Source organism: Oikopleura dioica, chromosome 2, assembly GCF_907165135.1.
Source record: "Oikopleura dioica chromosome 2, OKI2018_I68_1.0, whole genome shotgun sequence".
Classification (NCBI taxonomy): Eukaryota; Metazoa; Chordata; class Appendicularia; order Copelata; family Oikopleuridae; genus Oikopleura; species Oikopleura dioica.
This window is the reverse complement of record NC_137292.1, coordinates 5,350,758-5,372,113: the sequence shown is the minus strand read 5'-3', so window position 1 is coordinate 5,372,113 and position 21,356 is coordinate 5,350,758. Positions and strand designations below refer to the sequence as shown.

Here is a 21,356-nt window from a genome sequence, read left to right as displayed (position 1 = left end):
TACTAAAAACTGCAGGTACTAGACTTCTATCATTAAGGACCCCCCCCTCCGTCAGCTTTTTTCGAAATGGATTCTACGGGTCAAAAAACGTTTTTGATGCTGTATTTTTTGGGGTCTATCTCGAATCCCTCGCCCTAATATCGCATTTGAAAATTGGACTTTACGCCGAAAATTAACGAGTTTGCCCTAAATTTGTTGCTTTTATAAGTTTCCATTTTTTGAAAGAAAAAGCTGACGGGAGGGGGGGGGGCTGTCCTTAATGATAATTTATTATCAAAATGATCGATGAAATTATTTTCAAAGACATCAACTCGGAATCAACATTGGTAGCTGCGCCTGCTCGAAAATGGACAATGAAGATTCCAATATATCGTGTGAGACAATTTCGTAGAACGCGTACTTTCTTCTTCTTTAAGTGAACTGGAACAACTAAGGGAAAGCTTCAGAAAATCTGAAGAAAGGACTAATGATGTAATCTCAAAATATCGGACAAGTAAATTAACAACTTCACGAATCTTCTTGATTAAAATAAATTTTAAGCTCGTCTTGAAAATCGACAGCTTCGCCGTGACTTTCTACTCCTTGAAAGTAGATTTTCATCATTAAAAATTGACAATGAGATGTCAAAATTGAAATCTGAGGAAATAATCGATAAATTAGAGAGCGAACTAGAACGATGCAAAAACATGAAAGGTGAGAATAAAATAGCACAGAAATAATTTATATAATCAGTGACGACGACAACGACTACGTCGACAACGACTACTACAACTACGACAACAACTACGACGATGACAATGACGACAACAACTACGACTACAACAACCACAACGACTACGACGTCTCGTGACTGGTGGACTACAACAACGACGACAACGACTACGACAACAACGACAACGACGAGTACGACTACGACGACAACAACAACGACTCCGACAACGACTACGGCAATCAGTGCAATAACGGTTCCAGCGTATAAATATGTCTTTTTTGTGTATAGTACATCAAGAACGGATTTCGCTACTGCTCAGAAAAAATGTGAGGAGATCGGAGGAGATTTGACTTTTTTTCTGAACTCTGAAGAGTATAAACAATATCATGCTGGAAGCCGACGGAATACTGAAAGATGGTTAGGAATAATACGTAATTCAACTTCCTCGACAGGCTGGAGTACAGTGACTGGCTTGGAAAATACCTTTTTCGCTTGGAATTCTGGAGAACCAAACAATCAGGGTGGCCATGAAAATTGTGTTCATGACTTGTTGCATAACCAAAGATGGAATGATGCCCCTTGTGGTATTTCGCATGCTTTCTCTTGTCGCATCGAGAAGAAAATTCAATTCAAGCGAATCTCAAATGAACGGGTTTCGTTCGAAACTGCAGCTGACGAATGTGAAAAGATCGGTGGTCATCTTCCATTTTTCATAACGCAAAAAGAGTATGATTTTTACAAGTCTCTTGGTCTAGGGCACGAATGGCTGGGAATCAAGCGACAAGAAGCGAGCTCAGATGACTGGATAACAGTGACGGGCTCCGAGAATACCGTTTTCGATTGGCACTCTCCTAATCCCGACAATTGGAAGAATAATGAAGGCTGTGTCGAGCGATACGTTACCTATAGTGACGACAGACCTGGCGAATGGAATGATGTGAGCTGTTCTCAAAAAAGAAATTTTTCTTGTCGGCTCGTTATCTCTCAATAAAAATTTGGATATTAGAAATCTAAAACTGCTTTGATAAAAACTAAAATAAATACACTAAAATTACAAAGAAATCAACGAAGTTTATTTCCGAGAAATACTCAGCACTCAAGAAATCAAGCAATTCTAGAAGATAATCGCAAGTAGAAGAGCGATCGGGGCGCTGTCCAATCAGCTCAGGCGGCTCCCTATTCAGAAGGTTCTGAGAAAAAAAAAGTGAAGCGTTGCCAACAACTCGCGCGCCGCGCTCTCTCTTTTTTCAGACTTGAATTCAGAAAGCCAATCTTTTTAATTTATTACGAGAAAGCGAAAAGCGCAGAAAAATCAGAAAAAAAAAGAGAAAAAACGATGATGGCGAATATAGAAGACTTCAGTTAGAGGTACAGTTAACAGGAGAAAGAATTGATTTGAGTTTATTTTTTGAGAGTTATTAAAAATTTTTTATTGAATTTTTTTAGATAATCAAAATTAAAAAAAAAAATTTACAAATTATTTTATTTTTATTAAAAATGTCGAGAAATCTTATCATTGAATTAATCGACTAATCCTTTTCCATCTCCACGTAATTTGATAAGATTCGATCAGGGTTCATCGCCTGAGGGCAAGCTCCGACTTGCCCCGAGCGCGTGATTCCAGCAGAAATCAATGTGATTATTTGCCAAAGCCTTAATTTGCCCTAATTGCTAATCCTTATATTTTAGCTTCAGGATTAAAGATGAGTGTATAAATGAGTTAATTTTTTTTTTAATCCCTTAAAAATTTCCTTGAAAATCAACGCTAAAATAATCGTCTTAGCACATTCACCGTTTTTTCTTCCGCTTTTGGCTAATCTTTCATTGTTCAGGCAACTCCCTACTGTTAAAGAAAGCCGAAAAAACCTATTCTACTGTAAATATCAACTCTTCTGCCAAAAGCACAATCTTCTTGACTTTCAACTGACCAAGCCCAGAAAGAGAGAATCCATCAAGGTAAATTGCTTTTTGAAAGTTTTATTTCCGCAGAGATAAAATTCTTTGGCTTGGCAACCTCTGTCCAAAACCTGAGTCAGGGCCTAAAAAGCTAGAATAAAAAGCTGGGTCGCGACTTTTCGCTCTTTCATTCCCTTATTCAGGTTTTGGACCCAGGTTGCCAAGCCCAGTCTTTTATGAGTGTTCAAGCTTCAATTTGGCCCCATTGACCATCGCTATCAGCCCATTTTTAGCTTACACCGATGATTTCTCCAAGCATGGGAACCCTTCGGCTGATGCTCATATCGGCGTTCGTAGCGATTCTCAGGCACGGTGGTGAATTTAATTTTCATCGGTGAGAAATGACTGTTTCGGACCGGTTGCGAACGGCTTCGAACTGGTTTTTGTCTTGTGAAACGAGCTTACTGTTCATTAATTGAGTTCAATTGAGCTCATCGGGGAAAATTCCATGATAAAAATACAATGTTGGCCGGTGACTGTTTGTAAAAATTAACAAAGTGACGCCCTTATTTCTATTCATCGATTGACGATTTGCCCGGATCAGCTTAATTGCTTTCTTTGAGGCTTAAGTTGAGGGCAAACTTGAACGCTAGAATCATAAATTCTGTGATCTTCTCCAATTGTTTACCACCATTGAAAAGCGCTCAAACCCCGTCAGAGCTGCTCCGCGACGAATGGCTCGAGTCGACCACATGGATTCTGGTTGTGGCGTTCGCTTTCGCCTTTATGCTCGCCTTTGCGGTTGGCGCTAATGATGTGGCGAACTCCTTCGGAACAGCTGTCGGCTCTAAAGTGTTGACGATGAAGCAGGCATTCATCTTGGCCTCGGTTTTTGAAACTGCTGGTGCGATTTTGCTTGGGGGAAGCGTTGGTGCAACTATCAGGAGAGGATTTGAACGTTTTCCAAGCTATTTTTCGTATCATAAATCGAAAAGTAGCTTGCGGCTTCGAGGGAAGCGAAAATTTTAGCTTTTGAAGCTTGGAAAACCTTTTTTATCCTGTAAAAGAAAAGGAATTGTCTCTGAGGATAGTTATCTGGGCCCTGAATACAACGAGTCAAACGTAAGTATTCCCACCGTCGAACTCGCCTACGGTTTAGTTCAACCAAACCACCGGCGATCTGGAGCACTACTATGCGGATAAATATTACAACGAAGAAAGGCGACAAAATGTTACGCTTCTCATGTACGGGCAGCTATCCGCCATGTTTGGAGCAGCTTCGTGGCAGATTTTGGCGACTTTAGGCAGGGGTGCACAATTGGATTGGAATCCAATTGGTTTCCAATTCCAATTGGATTGGATTGGTAAATTGGTTGGAAAAGGGGCGGGAAAATCCGGGTCTGTCCAATTGGATCGCCATTCCAATTGGAAAATGGGGGTCCAATTGGCAAGTGGTCGCCAATTGGTAAATTGGCAAAATGATTGGATCAAACCACCTCCATCCACATCGGAAACCGAATTTCCAAACGCCCTTAAATTTATAAATTAAAGAACGGGGCTGAGACGGCCCGAAGACTGCCCACCAACGTCCCGAAGACTACCCAGCACCACCCACATACCCACTATTTCCACCACTTTTTGCCAACCTCAGCTTTTTATTGATCAAAACGTCGGAATTAACGAATAATCGCATATGGGGGTCGGGGACTCCCAGTACCAAAGCTTTTTGGTACTGCCAGAACCAATTTTGACTATTCGATTGATATTTTAACGAAATATTTCATTGGGAACAATAGTAGGCGGGTAAATAGAAGTGTATCCTGGCCGAATCTGTAAGTTTCCTACCACAGAACCTGCGCAGCGGGCGTTTTTGGCTGACTAAAATTGGTGAACTTATTATAAAAACTGAATTTTCCAATTAGAATCCGATTTCTAATTGGAATTTGGCTGTCCAATTGGAAAACTCGTGCCAATTGGAAGCTTGATTCCAATTGCCGATTGGACAGCCAAATTTCCAATTGGAATTGGCATTGGATTGGAATTTGGTTGGATTGGCAAAATTTGGGTTGGATTGGATTGGCAGTTGGTTGGAAAAATCCAAATTTTTTTGCCAATTGTGCAGCCCTGCTTTAGGTAACAGATTATTTTGATAGAAGATTAACAGGTTTTTTTTAAGACTGCTCCTCGACTGTGGAGCGGTTTTGAGTATCTTAGAGTCGAGATATTTCAATTATCTCTTTTTCAGCAAGTAGGGGAGGGTCCATAGTGTGTTAAATAAGCTTTTTGTGGTTTGATCTAAATCGGTGGTGGAGCAATGACGTCATCATTCCGTAATTCTGGCTATTTTATAGACGGCAAACAAAAATTGAAAAGTGGTAAAAAGCAATATCATCTTCATCTTTCCCTTCAGCAAAACTTCCTGTTTCCGGAACTCACTCAATCGTCGGCGCGATTGTCGGTTTTCATGTCGCCTGCAAAGGCTGGGACGGAATTGGCTGGCCAAAGCTGCTCAAAATCGTCGCTTCCTGGTTCCTGAGTCCTGTTATTGCCGGTCTAGCTTCTGTTACCATGTTTTGGTTTCTCCATCAACGCGTTTTGATCCCATCACAGGTAGATTTCTTGTTTCAAGGTGCGTTTCTAGCGCTTACAGTAGCATTTTTCAGGCTCTTTCGAGCATTATCTATCAAATTCAGCTCTTTGAGCGATATTTTTAGCTTTCTTTCGTCATTTATCGGAAATTTAACCCGTTTCTGACCATTTTTCTTATCATTTTCTATCTTTCTAACTGATCATTAGGCCTTTTAAGTCTTCCCTTTACGATTTCTAGCGTTATTTTTAGCAATATTCGACGTCGGAAAACGAAAAGGGAGAAAAACTCGCGCTTCTGCTACTGCCACTGTTCTACTTCGCAACCATGGCTATCAACATTTACGCTCTTGCACATCACCAGGTTTGGCTAACCCTCCCTTTTCTACCGCTAATCTCTCTTCAGGAAAAATGCCCAAGTGGATTCTTATGCGCTGTGCCTTCCTATGTCTCGCCGCTGATCGCGATTGTTTCCGGCCTGCTCGCCGCTGGATTGAGTTATAAATTCCTGGTGCTCAAGTTCAAGAATGAGTGGGCCGAAGAAATGAAGAAATATGGCGACAAGAACCCGAATGAGCAGATTCATCTCACTGTCAAGCAGAATACGGAGGAAGAGACCGAGAAGAATGGCAATCAGAGCAGAAACATCGTTGATAAAAGGGTACTTCTTCCGCATTTCTCCCCTTGATCCCCTTTTTCAACCTCTTTCTTCAGCTCTGCATGCCAGAAATGAACGTTACCCCTCAAGCTCCATTGATGACCGCCCGTTTGCTGAGTCATATCGAGAAGAACGATTCCTTCGCGAGTAGCCGGGCTCTCCCCAGCGCGTAAGCTCAAGCTATTGGATTCATTCTTCATTTTGTTTCTTCAGAGCTTCGATGGGGCGAATCCGACTTACTTCCGGGGGCTCTTTCACTCTTCCTCCGACAATAACGAGCATCAATGGACGTCTTATGTCCGAGTCGGGGATGGATCAGGGCATCGTCATTAGCCCAAAAGATGGAGAAGGGGATGAATATGAATTTACGGAAAAGGTATGAGGGAAAAGTAGCGAGGTTCTTTTGTAAGGGAGAAATTGTTAAGAGTTCAGGCTCCGTCAATTTAGATGTAAGTTTTCTTTCAAGATGCATGAGTAGATACTGTTTTAGTACCGTACGCTCGTAGATAGACAGCTCTCATAACATGACTGGGCTCGTGAACCTGTGTAGAAACCTGAGTCAGGGTCCTGAAGAAGCTTTAATAAACCATGAAGCTCTTTCAAGACCCTGAATCAGGCTTCTACACAGGTTCCTGAGCTAAGTAATACGAACAGCTAGTACTCAAAACCGTAGTTACAATGTCGACAATTTCATATTTAAGAAATCTTATTTGAACCCCTATTTTCAGGACCTGGACAATGGAGTGTTTGACGAAAACGAGTTCGATGGAGATATCATCGTAGAAAAGACCTTCTCGGAGAAGCGGATCGACATTCTCTTTGAGAAATTGCAAATAATGACTTCGTGTTTCGGCGCGTTTGCGCACGGCGGGAATGATGTTTCGAATGCTATTGGGCCGCTGGTGGCTGTATTTATTTATAGAATTATTGGAGGACTGCAGATTCCTGAAGAAGTTTTTGGAATAGGAAGCGTTCAAGAAATGAAAAGATTTGTTTCGCTAATTTTCAGATAAAAGGGATGATTATACGCAGATGTCCTGTGTAGAAACCTGAGTCAGGGTTTTGAAAGGCGTTATTTCTAAATTTAGGTCCCTGATTCAGGTTTCCACACGGATCCTGAAGCAACGAAACTGATTTGAACGAGTAAAAGACCCAAATATTGGTGCTCCCTGGTATTTGCTCGCTTTTGGTGGCCTTGGTATCACAGCTGGTCTGTGGACATGCGGCGCAAAGGTACTTAGATGCAAAGAGAATGATTCTAGTCACCAATTTTAGCTGATTAAAGCGATGGGAGAAGACATAACGACAATCACTCCTGTGAGGGGCTTCTGTATCGAACTCATGAGCGCGTTCACGGTCCTGGGCGCATCGACCATTGGAATGCCTGTTTCCACGACACACTGCAAGGTAAGTCGATGATTCTAGCGCTCGTTTTCCTCAGATTTCAGGTCGGATCTATCGTGGCGATCGGAATCTACGGCCGCACAGGTGTCCCAGTGAAGCAAGTAATCAACATCGCGCTCGCCTGGGTCGTCACAGTTCCCACTTCTGCTCTGCTGTCCTTTATCATCATGAAACTGTTGCTCTTTATGATTCCAATCTGAACCGAAATCCTGTTTGAGATGAAACCGTAGCCTATCTTCCAATTTTCCAATCCTCTATTTGAATTATTTTCTCCTCTAGCCTGTTACCTTTCTTTTTTCCAAAACCATCGACTTCTCAAACTAGAAATTTCTAGACTAGTATTGATACCTTTTCAAAAAAACCCCTTGAATACACATGATTCAAAAGCTACTCTTCTCTACTATTTATTGGAAAGTTCAAAAGTTGCAAAAGAAAATCGCGAAATCGCGGAGAATGAAAAGACTGAATGACTGAAAACTGAATAAATTCGTTATTTGAAAAGACTATTTTCGAGGAAAAGAAAAGAAAAAATGCCAGAAAATGTTCAGAAGGTATTTTTTATTTTCAGATTCAGTTGTCAAGACTCTTGGCAAGACTTTTATCTTCCAGAAGATCATCTTTATCGGCAGTTTGATTGTTTGAAATGCAGGATTTCAAGCAGTTTGGTACGTTTTCTGGGCTCACTAGCCACGCTGATTTGTCAGACGATAGCTTGTGCAGTCGCAGAACAATTTTACTATTTTCAGGTTCAACTTAACTCTTCCGATTTCTATGAAGGTATTACTTGAACCAGTTCCTTTGAGTTAAAAACCATACGAGCGCCGCTACAAGTGGGAATATCAAAGTCACGTGATATGGCTCGATCTCGTGAGACTCGAAGGAAAGCTCTGAAGAATTACTTTTTGTCTCAAACATCGGAAAACTCTCCATTGCTCCGGTGAAGAAGGTGATCCATCCATCCCAAATTTTACCACTAAAATGTTCCATCTACTTTTCCAACTCCTTTCTACCTGAAGTTATTGATAGACCACAAAAAGGAAAGGTACGTTCCACCAATTCTTTCATCCCCAATCAGCGCGAAAAACGACCCCATCGAGACATAAAACGCCGCGGTAAATAAATGATCAATCCCCATTGTAACGAAGTAGATCAGCTTAATACTGTCAACCAAGTCGTCGTAGTAATACAAAATGAAACCAGAGGCGATGTTCACAATAGTAGTAGCAATCGCGATCGGGAAGAGGAAAAGAATCGGTTTTCTTCGGACAAATGGTGCGATGATCCAAACAAATGCCATTGACATTGGCATCAGGATGAATTCTGCTTCTGCTATCCATTCTTGTTTGAAACCCCTGGAAATGAATAGCGAATAGCTAGAAAGAAGGGGTACCTATCCGTCAGTTTGAGTGCAAAAATCCCGCCATGATTCGTACAAGCTTTGATGCAATTGAAGATGAGCAGATTAAGCATCAACCAAGCAACAGGAGAGACAAAGGATATCATCGCCATCTGTTTGTAGGTTTGCCCAAGTGAGGGAGTCTTAAATTGGTCGATTTGTTTTCTTTCGAAAGGACAATTTTCATCGCAAAATGGACCTTTCCTCTTGTGCCTCATGTTCTTCAGCGGCGAAAATGGCGATTAAACAGGTCGAAAAAGCCATGACAAGGGCAAAATAAGTGCAAAAATCTGCCAAGCTCAAGTATTCCTCGACTTTTGTCAAGCCAGAAAAACCAACTAGCACACCAATTTGGATGCCAAAAGATTGAATTGGGCCAGTTAGTCCTTTGAGATGCACTGGAAGCTTTGTGATGATCCAGCCGTCTGTTGCCACATCTTGAAGAGAAATGGAAAGAAATAGAAAAAACATGAGAAAGGTAATTGGGTAAACTTCGGCGTTTGCAAGCCATCTTTCAATGTATGCGCCCATGATGAACAAAATACAAGCAATGCCAGTTTGGGAGAAGATTATCCAAGTTTTTCGACGACCGATCCATTTGATAAAAATCGAATCAACGATGCACTTATAAAAAATGAAAGCTAGGAACTAATTTGAAATTTCTTACTGAGTAAAATATTTTGATTGCAAAAGGCAACCCGATGAGACTATAAACAGCCATTTTTTCATAAGGAGTTCCACTTTTTCGCAGCGAGAATCCTATTATTTTTGCGAGCCCAAAAGACAAACCCTGGAAAAAGTACAAATAGAGGAATAGTAAACATGTTGGCAAATAACGTAAACAAGAGGGTTTCTCTTCTTCGGACTTTTCGGTTTTTTCCATATTTGATTCTCTTTGAAAATCAACACTTTTCTACTTTTGGGCGTTTGAGTTGGGAGCATATTTGAGTACTCGTCTGTAAATATTACGACAGTCGCAGTTTTATGACCTTCCAGAACAATTTTTTCCGAGTCCATTGAGTTTTATCACGTGTTTCGCCCTGCAAACAACAAAAAATATTGATGGTTCAGATTCTTATTTATTTAACAGCCAGTAGATTCATTGATAGTTTCCATGGATTTGGTCAAGTACTTTGAAATCAATCGGTCAACAAAGGAGTTCTTGTCCTTTTTGCAGTGCTTTCCGTAGGCTCGAGTCCAAGCTTCAAGATTCAACTCAGCATCCAAAAGTCCCCCGCATCCGCCACTAGAAATTATTTTTAACACTTCTATTAGTGGACTTCTTACCTGATAGGGCCAAGACCAGGAGCTTCAAAAGTGCATCCATCCTTCTTCACGAGTTTTTCGCTGTGTTTGAGCAGTTTCTTGACGAGTTTTTGAAGATTTTTGATCGCTTTTTTGACTCTTTTCAGAGTTTTTGCATCAAGATCGGCATCAAGGACGGTGTCGTCGATGATGTTCGAAATTTCATCAACAGCTTCTTCTCCGTAATCTTCATCAGCTTTCGTTGTTGTTTCAGTCGACCATGTCGGATGAGTAATCGTGTATGATGTCTCAGTGGTATCTGGTGGAGTGGTATTTGGCGGCTCAGTCGTATCTGGTGGGGTCGTATTTGGCGGATCCGTTGGCTCTGGAGTTGTCGTTTCTTTGTCGATGCAGATGTAGGTTGTTTCATCAGCGCTGTTCTCGCAGGTTTGCGTGGCGAAGTCGCAGTCGCTTCTCCCACAAGGAAGAACAGTCGCCTTGCCGCCCTCGCATCTGACAATGACGCTATTCGACCACCCCTCGTCCTCGCCGTTGAAGCAGCTGCTGAAGCCGTCGCAAAATCGATGCTCGAAAATCGGCCGGTAAGCGCCAACGACATCCATTGTTGGGCACTGCGAACGAGGAGGAAGCGGAAACTGCGAAAAGTCAGCGGCGCAATATCGCTGCCAAACTTGCTCTGCATCCGTGGTTGTCAGGAGCTTGTGGGGAGCGTAGCCTCCTCCGTTTTTGAGCGAAAAGCCAGCGTACATCAGATTCGAGCTTGGTTCCAAAACGTGGCCGGTATCGAACCAGGCTTCTTCAGAAAGCCCGCCGCCGCCGGCTTGGGGATTGAAATGCTCTTCGAAATCGGGGCGATCTTGCTCGTGGAGAAGGCCGATCGCGTGAAGAAATTCGTGATGAGTACCGCCATATTGGACGCACCAGTCGGGCAGGCGAAGAGCTTGCCAACCTGCTTTCATCTCTGGATAGTCTGTTGCCCCGCAGTTGGTGCATTTGCCCACGTAGGACCAGCAGCTATTCCCGCCATCCGTAAACGAGGTCTCTCCGAAAACATGGACGCCATTCGGATTCGTTCGATTTTGATCGTGGACCATCTCAATACAGCCGAGGGAGTAGGAGAAGTCGACGAGCTCGGCGTGGACCTGGGCGCGGAAGCTTTCAGTTACTGTTTCGTCGAGATAGTAGGGGACGATGATTTTTCCCTCGGAGTTCAGAGCGGTCCATTTGCCGAAGGAGTTCAAGACGCCCTTATCTTCTTGAACGGTCGTGTCGACTTTATAGGTGCTAACGTCCATGCCTTGCCGACGGAGAGCTTTCTTCTGCAGCGGTGTGAGAATCACATCTCCGTGCGGACCATTGTGCCAGTCAAAATTCGGATCAGGGTGCACGAGTGGATCGCTCGCGGTGGCAAGAGTGCCGAAAAAGGAAACAGCGAATTTTTTCATCAAAAAACGAAATCAAGTCAACTTTTTTCGTTCTGATGAAGTGATCGATTTTGTCTTGATTTAAATAGTGCGCGTGTGTATTTTTCTTTGTTCGTGAAGATCGAGTTAACAATTGGATTCGGATAGAATACGATTACGCGAGTTTTATTCGTAAAAACAAATCCACGAAACTCAAGATTTAATTATTCAAGCCACGAATTTTTCCCGGCTCGTTTTTTGTCGATGATCTAAAGCAGAAAACGACCTCTTTGTGGTACGAACAATCAAAAAAATGACACCTTGATCATATCACAAAAAAGGACGATTACTAGTTCAGTTCTTCTCTAGACCAGATGGTAAGTCTCTCTTGTAGTAAATGAATGATGGAAAATCGAAGGATGCGTTGAGTAAAAAGGGTAAAGCAGGAAGTGAAAAGGGACTCTCCTCCATCGTGTGGAAGGAATTTATTAAAAGATAGACAGGAAATTTGTTTTACGGTGCTTTGAAGTTGTGCTGCTTTTCTGGTTCTTCGTCAATAAACATTATATTTTAAGTCGATCATTGAATCCTCCATTTGAAATAAAAAAAAAACATTTTTTCCATTAAATATTTCTATTTATTATCAAGAAAAAGAAGAACAGACAGAACTTTTAGAATTCAGCATCCAATTGATTGATTCAAAGTTTTCATCGATTTGGTCAAATACTTTGAAATCAATCGGTCGACATAAGAACTCCTATTTATCCTCTTTGAAAAGTCCTTTTTGCAGTTCATTCCGTATGCTCGAGTCCAAGCATCAAGATTGCCCTCCGCATCAGCAAGTCCGTTACATCCGTTGCTAGAATTAAAAATGAAGAAAATGTTTGATTAATCTCTCTTTTACCGGATAGGAGTGATGTTTGGGGCTTCAAAAGTACAGCCGTCCTTCTTTTCGAGCTTTTTGTTGTGCTTCAGTAGCTTTTTGACGAGTTTCTTGAGATTCTTGACCGCTTTTTTGACTTGTTTGAGCGTTTTGGCATCAAGATCCGCGTCGATTTCATCTATGATGTCAGAAACTTCATCAACAGCTTCTGCACCGTAGTCTTTATCAGCGGGTGTTCCTTCTCCAGGAGTTGTAGTGGTAGTGGTCGATGTTGTTGTAGTCGTTGTTGTTGACGTTGTCGTTGATGTTGATGTTGTTGTTGATGTTGACGATATTGTTATTGTTGTCGTTGTTGTGGTGGTTGTTGTTGTTGTTGGTTTGTCGATGCAAGTATAGGTAGTTTCATCAGCGCTGTTTTCGCAAGTTTGAGTAGCGAAATCGCAATCGCTTCTTCCACAAGGAAGAATGATAGCATCTTTGTGCTCGTTTGTCCACCATTCCCAGTTAGTGTTCTTGCATCTTACAATGATGCTGTTGCTCAGCCCTTCATCTTCGTCGTTATGACAGTCTCTGTATCCATTGCAAAGTCGATGGATGAAAATTGGCCGGTAAACGCCAATCAGGTCTGGTGTCGGGCACTGCGTTCGAGGAGGCAGAGGAAATTGGGGATAATCCGCTTGGCAATAAACTTGCCAAACTTGTTCTGCGTCCGTAGTTGTGAGTAGTTGGTGGGGTCGGGGGTATTCTCCGGTGAGGAGCTGAAAGCCAAGATACATCAGATTCGAGTTCGGTTCAAGAGGGTGGCCCGTGTCGAACCACTCTTCTTCCGTCATTGTGTTTCCTTTCGGATGAGGAACGTAGTACTTTTCGAAATCCGGCCGCTCGTGCTCGTGGAGCAAGCCCATTGCATGAAGAAACTCGTGATTCAGCCCGCTTCCTCTGATGCACCGATCAGTCACACGAAGAGCTTGCCAGCCCAATTTCATGCGGGGGTACTTCCATCTTCCGCAATTCCAGCATCTGCCGAGGTATGACCAGCAGCCGCTGTCAGCTGAGGTCTCGCCGAAGACATGAATGCCACTCGCAGACGCCAAATCCGGATCGTGGACCATCTCGATACAGCCGATCGAGTACGAAAACTCGGCCAGTTCTGTGTGGATTAACTCATGATACTCCTCAGGAATTGTCTCGTCGAGATGGTAGGCGATCATGATTTTTCCCTCGGCAGAAATTTCGGTGTTAAAAGAAGACCATTTCGTGAACCAGCTTTGAACGCCTTTTTGCTCCTCAACTTTCGTATCTACACTGTAGTTGCTAGTGTCTAAGCCTGCTCGGCGAAGAAGTTTCTTCTGTAGCGGCGTCAAAATCAGGTCACCTTGAGGTCCGTTATGCCAGTCAAGGGCCGGATCGGGAGGTCCAGAGGGATCCGGATCGCTGGAAGTGACAATTTGAAGTTGTCCGCTGGCAAAAGTGCCAAAAACGAAAAGAAAAAATTTCTTCATCAAATCTTTTTTCACCGTCTGAGCCCGGATGGGGTCCTCTCTTGGCTTAAATAGTGCCGATTCGTATTTTCTTTCAACGTGAAGATCGAGTTTACGATTCGATCCGCATAGCGAATTGGGGGAATTCAATTACTCGGATTTTCTCCGTGAAAATAGATCCTCGAAGCTATGAATAAAGTTCGACTTTTGCCCCAAATTTTCGACTCTTGTTTTTCTGTTTTTCTTTTATCGTCGATTATTTGAAGTAAAAAACGACCTCTTTGTGGTACGAACAGTTTAAAAAAAAAACTTGATCATATCACAAAAAAGGTCGATTTTTAATCCAGGAATTCTCACTATTAAATTTCTCTTGAAGAGTCTTGAATTTATTGATGAAAATATCAAGAGATCCGTCGATTATAAAGGATGAGCAGGAAGTAAAAGTACTCTACTTCATCGTGTGGCAGGAATTTTCGCAAAGATAGACAGGAAATTGGTTTTACGGTACTTTGATGTTGTGCTACTTTTTATCGCGTTTTTTGGAAATGATAATATAGGCCCATGAAATTCAAAAGAAAATAAAGAATCAAAAAAACACCCTGCGTAAATATGAAATTCTCCATGCCGTTGTTTATCGCAAATATTGATTAACAACACGATCTTTCCCATAAAACCGGGTAAAAACAACGCATTTTCCAAGAAAAATATAAAAAAAATCCAAAATGAAACTTTCTCTTTTCATTTTTCTCGGAATCACAAGAGGAGCTTTTATCGGGAAAGATGAAGCAACGGGCTTTTTGAAGAGTAGAACTAGAAGAGCAAACAGGTAGAGTCAAAATAAGGGTTAGGGTTAGTGTAAGTTTTTTTTTAATTTCTGAAAAAAAACTCCAGAAAAGTATTATTTTTTGGTAAATATTTTTTTTGAAAAAATTTTCTTTCTATGAGATAATTTGTTGAGATTTTTCAAAAATCGACCGAGCAAAAAGCATATTTTGTTGCATTTTGATTTTCATTAAAAGATTCTATTACCTTAGTTGGCACAGCTGGGAAGAAACCAAAGACGGCAACTTGGAGCGCGAATGCATCGAAGAAACCTGCGATGACGAGGAGCTCTTTGAAGTGTACGACAACCAGGAGCTCTTCCAAGTCGAGAAAAGACAAATGGACCGCTGCCAGAAGATCCTGGAAAAGATCGACGAATATGCTCAGAAATTCAACACCGACGATGAGGAAAATGGAATCGACAGCGAAGCGGAGAAGAATATCTTGCGAAAATGCCTTGTTGTAAGAGCTTTAAAAATGTTTCTAGACTCGAAAATTCGAGGCAAAATTGAGAAGCCGCTTGCGGCTCCGAGTTTAAGAAAGATTGGAGCCGCGCGAAGCGCGGCTTTTTCATTATTATTTTGACTCAAAAACCTGTGTTGAAATCCTGACTCAGGCTTGGTCATTTATTGAGACCGTCAGTCAGGATTTCAACACAGGTTTTCGAGTCAAGAGAAAAATGAAAAAGCCGCGCCCGCGCGGCTAAATTTTTTTTTAACTCTAAGCCGCAAGCAGCTTTTCGATTTGAAATTAGAGCAATCGAATCTTCAAAAATCATCTTCATTTTTTAGACTCAAGAATCAGATGTAGCGCTCCTCGCTGAAGGAATGCGAGTGAGCATGAGTGACGCTGACTTCCGGAAGGAGAGGATTTGAAATAATATTGAATTGAAAATAAAAAGAAAAAAATATTTTGCAAATCCGTTAAAAGTGGGTCGGAGAATGTCTCTCAACTTTTGCGAATGGAGTGGCCGGAACGACTCAAGAATTGCTCGGAAAGATTTCTGAAGGGCTCAAAGGTGAGGAATTCTGTCGTGAAACGATCTTGATGTTCTTGTAGAAATTGATTGGGAACGATTTGTGACCGATGCGAAGGACTTTGGAGCTCAGGTCATCAACGGAATCCGAGAATTTGGAAGCGACAACTGAAGAAACTCTTCTTTCCCTCTGACAACAAATGACATGTTCTAAAAATAAAATCCTCTTCGACTCTTTTTTTTCGATGATGCTCTTAATTTTTGAATTATATAAAGCTCTGAAGGCTTCATCCTTATTTAAGGTTATGTTACTGCTTACCTTCTGTAACATCTTATTAATATCATCTTATTTATAGACCCTTTCATAAGACTATTTATACAACCAATTATATAAGCGTCATTCCTATAAAAGGCATCTAAAGGAAAAATTCCTTTGGAGTAGTCACATTTATGATGCTCATTTATATTTTTATAATGCTTGTACAAAAGCAATTGTATAAATAGTCTTATGAAACGGTCTATAAATAAGATTTATTTTATTTTCATGCTTTGAAGGCTAAAGCATGATACCGAAAAAGCCATTTCTTTGTGACATATTCCCACAAGAATAACGAATGATCCTTCAGTAAACTAACAGTTGATAATCGAGAAGCCGCTTGCGGCTTCGAGCAAAAAAAGCCGCAGGCACCTTTTCGATTTTCAACTGTTAGTTTACTGAAGGACCACTCGTTATTATTGTTTGTGGAAATAAGTCACTCAGAAATGAGAAACGGTAGAAACGTAGGAAGCGCTTGGTTCCTAGTGCTGGGTTCCGGCGGGTGAATCATTCCTGGTGCGAAAAATCGCGTGGGCGCGGCGCGTAACGACGCGAAAAATAAGATTTTTTACTTTTCCTTTTTCCGATTCAAAATTTCGTCCTGATTGATGAAAGTTGCTTCAAGAGAAAAACGGAAAAGAAGTAAATGAAGAAAGAAGAGATCGAAGTAGCCGGAAGGAATGATAGAAAATGAAGACCCGCTTTTTGGAGTCGATGGAATCGGAGAATTGCTGGAAGAGGAGGAGAATGAACTCGACGTGCAGAAGTATTTGTACAGGGCCCTGGCTGAGCATGTCGAAGGTACTTCTTGTCAAGAAGCTCTTGATTCAAAGACAATTGTCTTTGCTTGGATGAGTTTTATGACTAGTTATTTTATAACATAAAAATATCAAAATAAGTCTCGAAACTTTCCTTTACAAATAGTTTAATAGAACTCGAATTAGATCTAATTTATATAATATAAAAATAATTTATTTACAACTCAAGAAAAGCACCTGCCTCAGGTTCTCTTCATCGGTTGCCGAGCTCAGATAATTGGGAAACCCAAAAAATATCTTTGAAAATATATTTTATGAGCCTAAAATGACGCCAGTGACATCTTGTATTCCTCATTTTCTTTATATCAAAGAAAATAGCGAGAGTAATTTTGAAATTCTGGTTATATAAAAGCCCGTTATAAAAGCCATTCTGGCACATCAAAAGATAAAAGCGTTACTTTTAGAACTGAGCCGTGAAAACGAAGAACTTCAAGCCCAAAATCGCCATTTGCGAAGTCAACTCGAGTCGTCTGGAAATGATCAGAAAAGAAGCTCGAGCTGGAATGGAGTTGAGAACGCGCTGGGATTCGCGTTTTCGACCGACAATCCCGCATTGCAGATGGACGAGCTGAGGAAAGAAATTGAAGCTCTTGGGTAAGAAAACATGCTTTTGGGAAAATATTTTTCTAGCAATAGAACTTGGACGACTTCCTATTTTCGGAGTTGTTTTCTTAGCTCCAACACGAACAATCAAAACCACTCTTTTTCAACTATTTATTTTATCAAAATAACGGACGAGAACCACCCTTTGGATGTTCTACGCTTTGTCCTGTTTTTGGCCACTAAAAAGCGGATATGTTCATTAAAATCGAAAAGCGAATTCTGTCTTCGAGCGAAATGAATCAAAAAGCTGATCTATGCGCGGCTTTAGGATTTCATGAACTCGAGGCAGTATGCCGCAGTACTGTATGCGGCTTCACGATTTCAATGAACATATCCGCTAACAAGAAAGTGGCCGTAAACAACAAAAAATAGAGAACATTCAAAGAGTGGTACTTCTTTATTGTTGATAGAATGAAATATTGAAAGAGAATGGTTTTGATTGTCTGTTCTATAGCTGGTTTCTTTGAAATTAACTGTAATTTTTCTAGGCAAACGGATTATGCAGACTCCAATGCGGGTGATAATTTGTCGATCTTCACGGATTCTGGCAACAACTCGGAAATCGGCGGCTCTCACTGGAGTTTGTCCGGAAGCTCTTCAACATTCGATATGTCCCGGGTCCAGCGGTGCCAGCGGAAGATTGCCGAACTGGAGAAAGAAGCCGACCAGGCGAGAAGATACAATAGATCGCTCATGTCCGACTTTGCCGATCAACTTCGACTAAAAGCACGCGCCCTGGGCGATTCAGTTCAAAAAGCAAGGCCGTACTTCGATGCTCTTCGAAAAAGCAAAAACGCAAAAGGGCGGACCTCGCATTTCGCCAATCAATACACTCGCGCGCAGCAGATTCTCAAGGCTTCGCGAGATCTCGTCGCCAATTCGGAGGAGAAAATGATGAGCGATCCGACGAACATGCAATGGCTGGAGCTGCTCAATGAGGCCAATGATCGAGCTAACCAGGTATTTTCAGTGAAGAATTGAGTTTGTGACGAAAAATGAGGTCGGTATATTTTTGAAATCGAGAAGCCGCTTGCGGCTTAGAGCTCCAGAAAGGATTGAGCCGAGCTAAACGCGGCTTTTCGAGTCTTTTTGCCCCAAGCCGCAGGCGGGTTCTCGACCTGGTTGCAGCCCCTTCGTTGAGTCAAGACTCATTTCTAATCAAAATTTCAGGCCTCCGCTGAAAAATCGAAAATCCAGTGTCGTCACGAAGAAGCTGCTCAAAATTATCGACTCGCGGAAGAAGTTGCTGCTCAATTGCTAAAAGCTGAGCGCAGAAATATTCGAAAGGCTACTTCCTATTTCGGTAGGAATTCAGCTCCCATTTATTGATGTTGGAATGAGTTATTTCAGAACTGAAGTCCAAGTTGGAGCAGAAACTCGAGGACTCAAGAAAAACGATGCAGAATATTGATTTTCGTCTCGTTGAAGCAAAGGTAAGCCCTTGAAATTTGCGCCAAGGACTCCACATATTATGATTTCAGGCTGAATTATCAGGCGCTCTCCAACGTCTTGGCAAAAAGTTCGACTCATCCGACCAGCTCCACAGGAGTTCTTCGTCCATCATTCCAGAGCCAGAGCCTGCTCCCTCCTCTTCTCATCCAATCGACTCTACTCCGAATCAATCATCCCCGAAATCGACTCTAGAAGACGAAGAAGACGGGTCAGATCGCGAAGAAGATCACTTTCAAAACGGAGATCAGGTCTTTTTCGACGATTTCTAGCGCTTTTTTGTTTCTGTCATTACTTTTGAATTCCTCTTTCTACCGTTGCAAAGGCAATCAAACTCTTCCAAATACCAAAAATATGCAAAAATATTGATTTTTTCATGATTCTTTTTCCCTTTTTCTGTATTTTTTCCATTAATTTTCGCTCAAACCTGCTAAAAACGACTTCTATTTATTTCAAAGTATCCCTGCTTCAATTTCACTTCCCGTGCCTTGTTTTTCACCAATAACAATTATTAATAAAATTTATTCAATAATATCTATTTGAGATAAAAAATTCATGAATGTCAGTTTCGTTTCTTGAAGCGAATCTTCATGGGAACAGTTGTTCTTACATTAGCGCCTTCGAATTTCATTTTCAATTCGTGGATTCCGGGCGTGTTTTCTCCCGGAAGGATTTCGTAGTTTTTCAGGACATTTGCGATGAAGACTTTTATCGCAACAAAGGCCCACCGAACAGCAGGACAAGAGCGGGGGCCGATTCCGAAGCCGAACCAGTAATCATCTGAAAAATGGAGAATTAAAGGGGTCCCCTTAATTTCGAGTTTAAAAAGAGGGAACTTCCCTTAGCATAAGGGGCTTAGGGGGTTTCCTAAGAGAGGTAGCAAAACCTTTGAACTTCAGTTACCTTGAAGAGTATTTGATTCATTTCCATCAAATCTATGGGGGTTGAAAACCTCTGGATCCTCGTAGTACTCCGGGTTTTTGTGAACCATGTAGGGCAAGAACATCACAAGATCTCCTTTCGCGATCTAAAATCAACCATTTTTCAACCGTTTTGGCTTTTGAAATCATACCTTGACTCCTGCCACATCGCAATCGTGGTCGGCCTCGCGCATAAGCATCAAAAAGGTGAAATAGCGCTGGGTTTCTTTGATGCAAGCGTCGATGAATTTGATCTTTTTCAGCCCTTCGTAACTTATGTCTGCGTCTTTTACTCGATTGTAGATGTCTTCCTGGACGCTGGGAGTCCTGGCCAAGGCGAAGAGCAAGAAAGACATGACTGTTGCGGTCGTATCTTGACCGGCGAGCTGGAAGAGGAGGGCTTGGGCGACGATTTCGTCCTAGAAAGGTATGTCTTTTGAAGGAGTTCTTTTGATAGTTACCTTGGTGAATCCCTTGGTGGCTGTGTGTTCCTCCGACTCATCAATGATATGATTCGCCATAAGCGAGACGAGATTAGTCCTTCCTCCCTTCGATCCCTGCTCCATAATCTGAGCAATGACATCTCTGAAGAACTTGTCCGTGGATGAAGGATAGTTGGTGATGTTCAATTTGAATCTGATCGATCTTGGGATGATGAGACTCTTCAGTGATCCGATGAAATCTGTGGCGAAGAGAATGTTAGAATGCTTGTAGACTTCCTCGACGAGCTCTTCGTTTTCTTTCGCGTTCAAAGAATAGCCAGAACCGAGGATTGCCCGAAGAGTATAGCCAGCAGAAAAGTCTTTGGCGTCGACCTCGATAGTTGGCGTTTTTGGGAAGTGATTGAGCTCGAAGTGCTCGTAAGTATCTTGCAAAACCAGGCAGGTTTCTTTCAATCTCGCGCCGGAAAAGAACGGAACGATCGTGTTCCTCAACCTCTTCCACTTCGCCCCTTCTGCAGCGGTCATCCAATCCACCGACATCTTTCCAAAAGCAAAGTTCGCTTCACTCCTTCCTCGCGTCGTGAAGTTTTGAAAGCCCTTGATGCAAACATCTTTCCAGACCATCGGGTCTTTGACGATCAGACAGGGTCGGGTGCCGAAGAAGTAGATGCCGAGGACGTCTTGCGACGGGAACTCCTTGAAGAGCCCTTCGCCCAAATCGTTGAAGATCGAAATGGTGTTTCCCATATCGGAAAAGGTTGGTCTTGGGCCTTGGACTCCCTTGCGCTCCCAGTACTTCCATTTGTTTTGAACCCAGCAGTAGCCAGCCAAACCGCTCAGTCCTTTCATGGTTCAAGACATAAGGGTATCAATCAATTAGCTTTAATTTTTGAGCCATTCCTATAGCGCTGATAGCAAGAATCTCCGCCCTCGAACGGGTCTTCAAAAACTCCGAGATTTTCTTCAGTTGTTCTTTCGTCGCATCCGGGATTTCTTCCATCGAGATTCTCTTGGCTGGAAAATATTCCAACAACGCCTCCATTTTGGCTTCGAAAACGGGGAGTTTTGAAGATAGATCTTATTATTGATCGCTCCCGGCTAGATCACGTATTTTTGTCGATGACTGTTCTCGCCATATTTGGTAGCTTCACCGCACAGTTCATATTTGTTCGAACTCTTGGTCAAATATGCCCGACATTGACAATGATGATCATTGAAAAGATATGATTGTCTATTTTCCGTAAACGACAAAGAATTATCAATGAGCTTGAAAGTACATTTTTATGCTAATTATTTCGTTTTTTTCGAGAAATTGCTTGAATCG

General features: G+C 41.9%; 8 protein-coding genes across 9 annotated transcripts; 4 read left to right on the top strand and 4 right to left on the bottom strand.

Annotated features, from left to right (window-relative positions):
• The first annotated feature begins 797 nt into the window (after positions 1-797).
• LOC145697879 (uncharacterized) lies at positions 798-2,413 on the top strand. The gene is made up of 3 exons (XM_081775084.1): positions 798-846; positions 1,165-1,649; positions 2,402-2,413. Exons 1-3 carry the CDS (start codon positions 798-800, stop codon positions 2,411-2,413), a joined length of 546 nt encoding a protein of 181 aa, XP_081631210.1.
• On the top strand, positions 1,910-7,762 carry LOC145696917 (sodium-dependent phosphate transporter 2-like). Of its 2 annotated transcripts, XM_081774029.1 has the most exons (16): positions 1,910-2,080; positions 2,545-2,668; positions 2,902-2,975; positions 3,310-3,552; positions 3,676-3,730; positions 3,768-3,912; positions 5,019-5,218; positions 5,448-5,558; positions 5,601-5,855; positions 5,909-6,021; positions 6,066-6,228; positions 6,278-6,301; positions 6,581-6,818; positions 7,003-7,085; positions 7,128-7,259; positions 7,301-7,762. In XM_081774029.1, the coding sequence occupies exons 3-16, from the start codon at positions 2,911-2,913 to the stop codon at positions 7,454-7,456; spliced, it is 1,983 nt and encodes a 660-aa protein (XP_081630155.1). In that variant the 5' UTR covers positions 1,910-2,080; positions 2,545-2,668; positions 2,902-2,910; the 3' UTR covers positions 7,457-7,762. The 2 variants fall into 2 exon arrangements, with proteins under 2 accessions (XP_081630155.1, XP_081630156.1); XM_081774030.1 differs by lacking the exon at positions 6,278-6,301.
• A 274-nt stretch (positions 7,763-8,036) lies between these two features.
• LOC145697876 (uncharacterized) lies at positions 8,037-9,568 on the bottom strand. Its single transcript, XM_081775082.1, has 4 exons — positions 9,320-9,568; positions 8,647-9,276; positions 8,267-8,608; positions 8,037-8,229 (listed from the first exon to the last, which is right to left on the bottom strand). Exons 2-4 carry the CDS (start codon positions 8,868-8,870, stop codon positions 8,037-8,039), a joined length of 759 nt encoding a protein of 252 aa, XP_081631208.1. The 5' UTR covers positions 8,871-9,276; positions 9,320-9,568.
• Positions 9,569-9,718: 150 nt separating this feature from the next.
• Positions 9,719-11,386, bottom strand: LOC145696519 (uncharacterized). Its single transcript, XM_081773567.1, has 2 exons — positions 9,940-11,386; positions 9,719-9,898 (listed from the first exon to the last, which is right to left on the bottom strand). The coding sequence occupies exons 1-2, from the start codon at positions 11,361-11,363 to the stop codon at positions 9,736-9,738; spliced, it is 1,587 nt and encodes a 528-aa protein (XP_081629693.1). The 5' UTR covers positions 11,364-11,386; the 3' UTR covers positions 9,719-9,735.
• Positions 11,387-11,769: 383 nt separating this feature from the next.
• Positions 11,770-13,706, bottom strand: LOC145697261 (uncharacterized). Its single transcript, XM_081774438.1, has 2 exons — positions 12,226-13,706; positions 11,770-12,180 (listed from the first exon to the last, which is right to left on the bottom strand). Exons 1-2 carry the CDS (start codon positions 13,704-13,706, stop codon positions 12,000-12,002), a joined length of 1,662 nt encoding a protein of 553 aa, XP_081630564.1. The 3' UTR covers positions 11,770-11,999.
• A 684-nt stretch (positions 13,707-14,390) lies between these two features.
• On the top strand, positions 14,391-15,728 carry LOC145697240 (uncharacterized). Its single transcript, XM_081774417.1, has 5 exons — positions 14,391-14,511; positions 14,720-14,969; positions 15,299-15,370; positions 15,438-15,525; positions 15,567-15,728. Exons 1-5 carry the CDS (start codon positions 14,408-14,410, stop codon positions 15,653-15,655), a joined length of 603 nt encoding a protein of 200 aa, XP_081630543.1. The 5' UTR covers positions 14,391-14,407; the 3' UTR covers positions 15,656-15,728.
• A 627-nt stretch (positions 15,729-16,355) lies between these two features.
• LOC145700611 (SH3 domain-binding protein 5-like) lies at positions 16,356-19,203 on the top strand. The gene is made up of 6 exons (XM_081777905.1): positions 16,356-16,600; positions 17,022-17,211; positions 17,709-18,180; positions 18,391-18,523; positions 18,571-18,653; positions 18,702-19,203. Exons 1-6 carry the CDS (start codon positions 16,480-16,482, stop codon positions 18,939-18,941), a joined length of 1,239 nt encoding a protein of 412 aa, XP_081634031.1. The 5' UTR covers positions 16,356-16,479; the 3' UTR covers positions 18,942-19,203.
• Positions 19,182-20,881, bottom strand: LOC145697875 (cytochrome P450 6B7-like). The gene is made up of 4 exons (XM_081775081.1): positions 20,051-20,881; positions 19,742-20,008; positions 19,573-19,696; positions 19,182-19,449 (listed from the first exon to the last, which is right to left on the bottom strand). Exons 1-4 carry the CDS (start codon positions 20,879-20,881, stop codon positions 19,232-19,234), a joined length of 1,440 nt encoding a protein of 479 aa, XP_081631207.1. The 3' UTR covers positions 19,182-19,231.
• Positions 20,882-21,356: the final 475 nt, after the last annotated feature.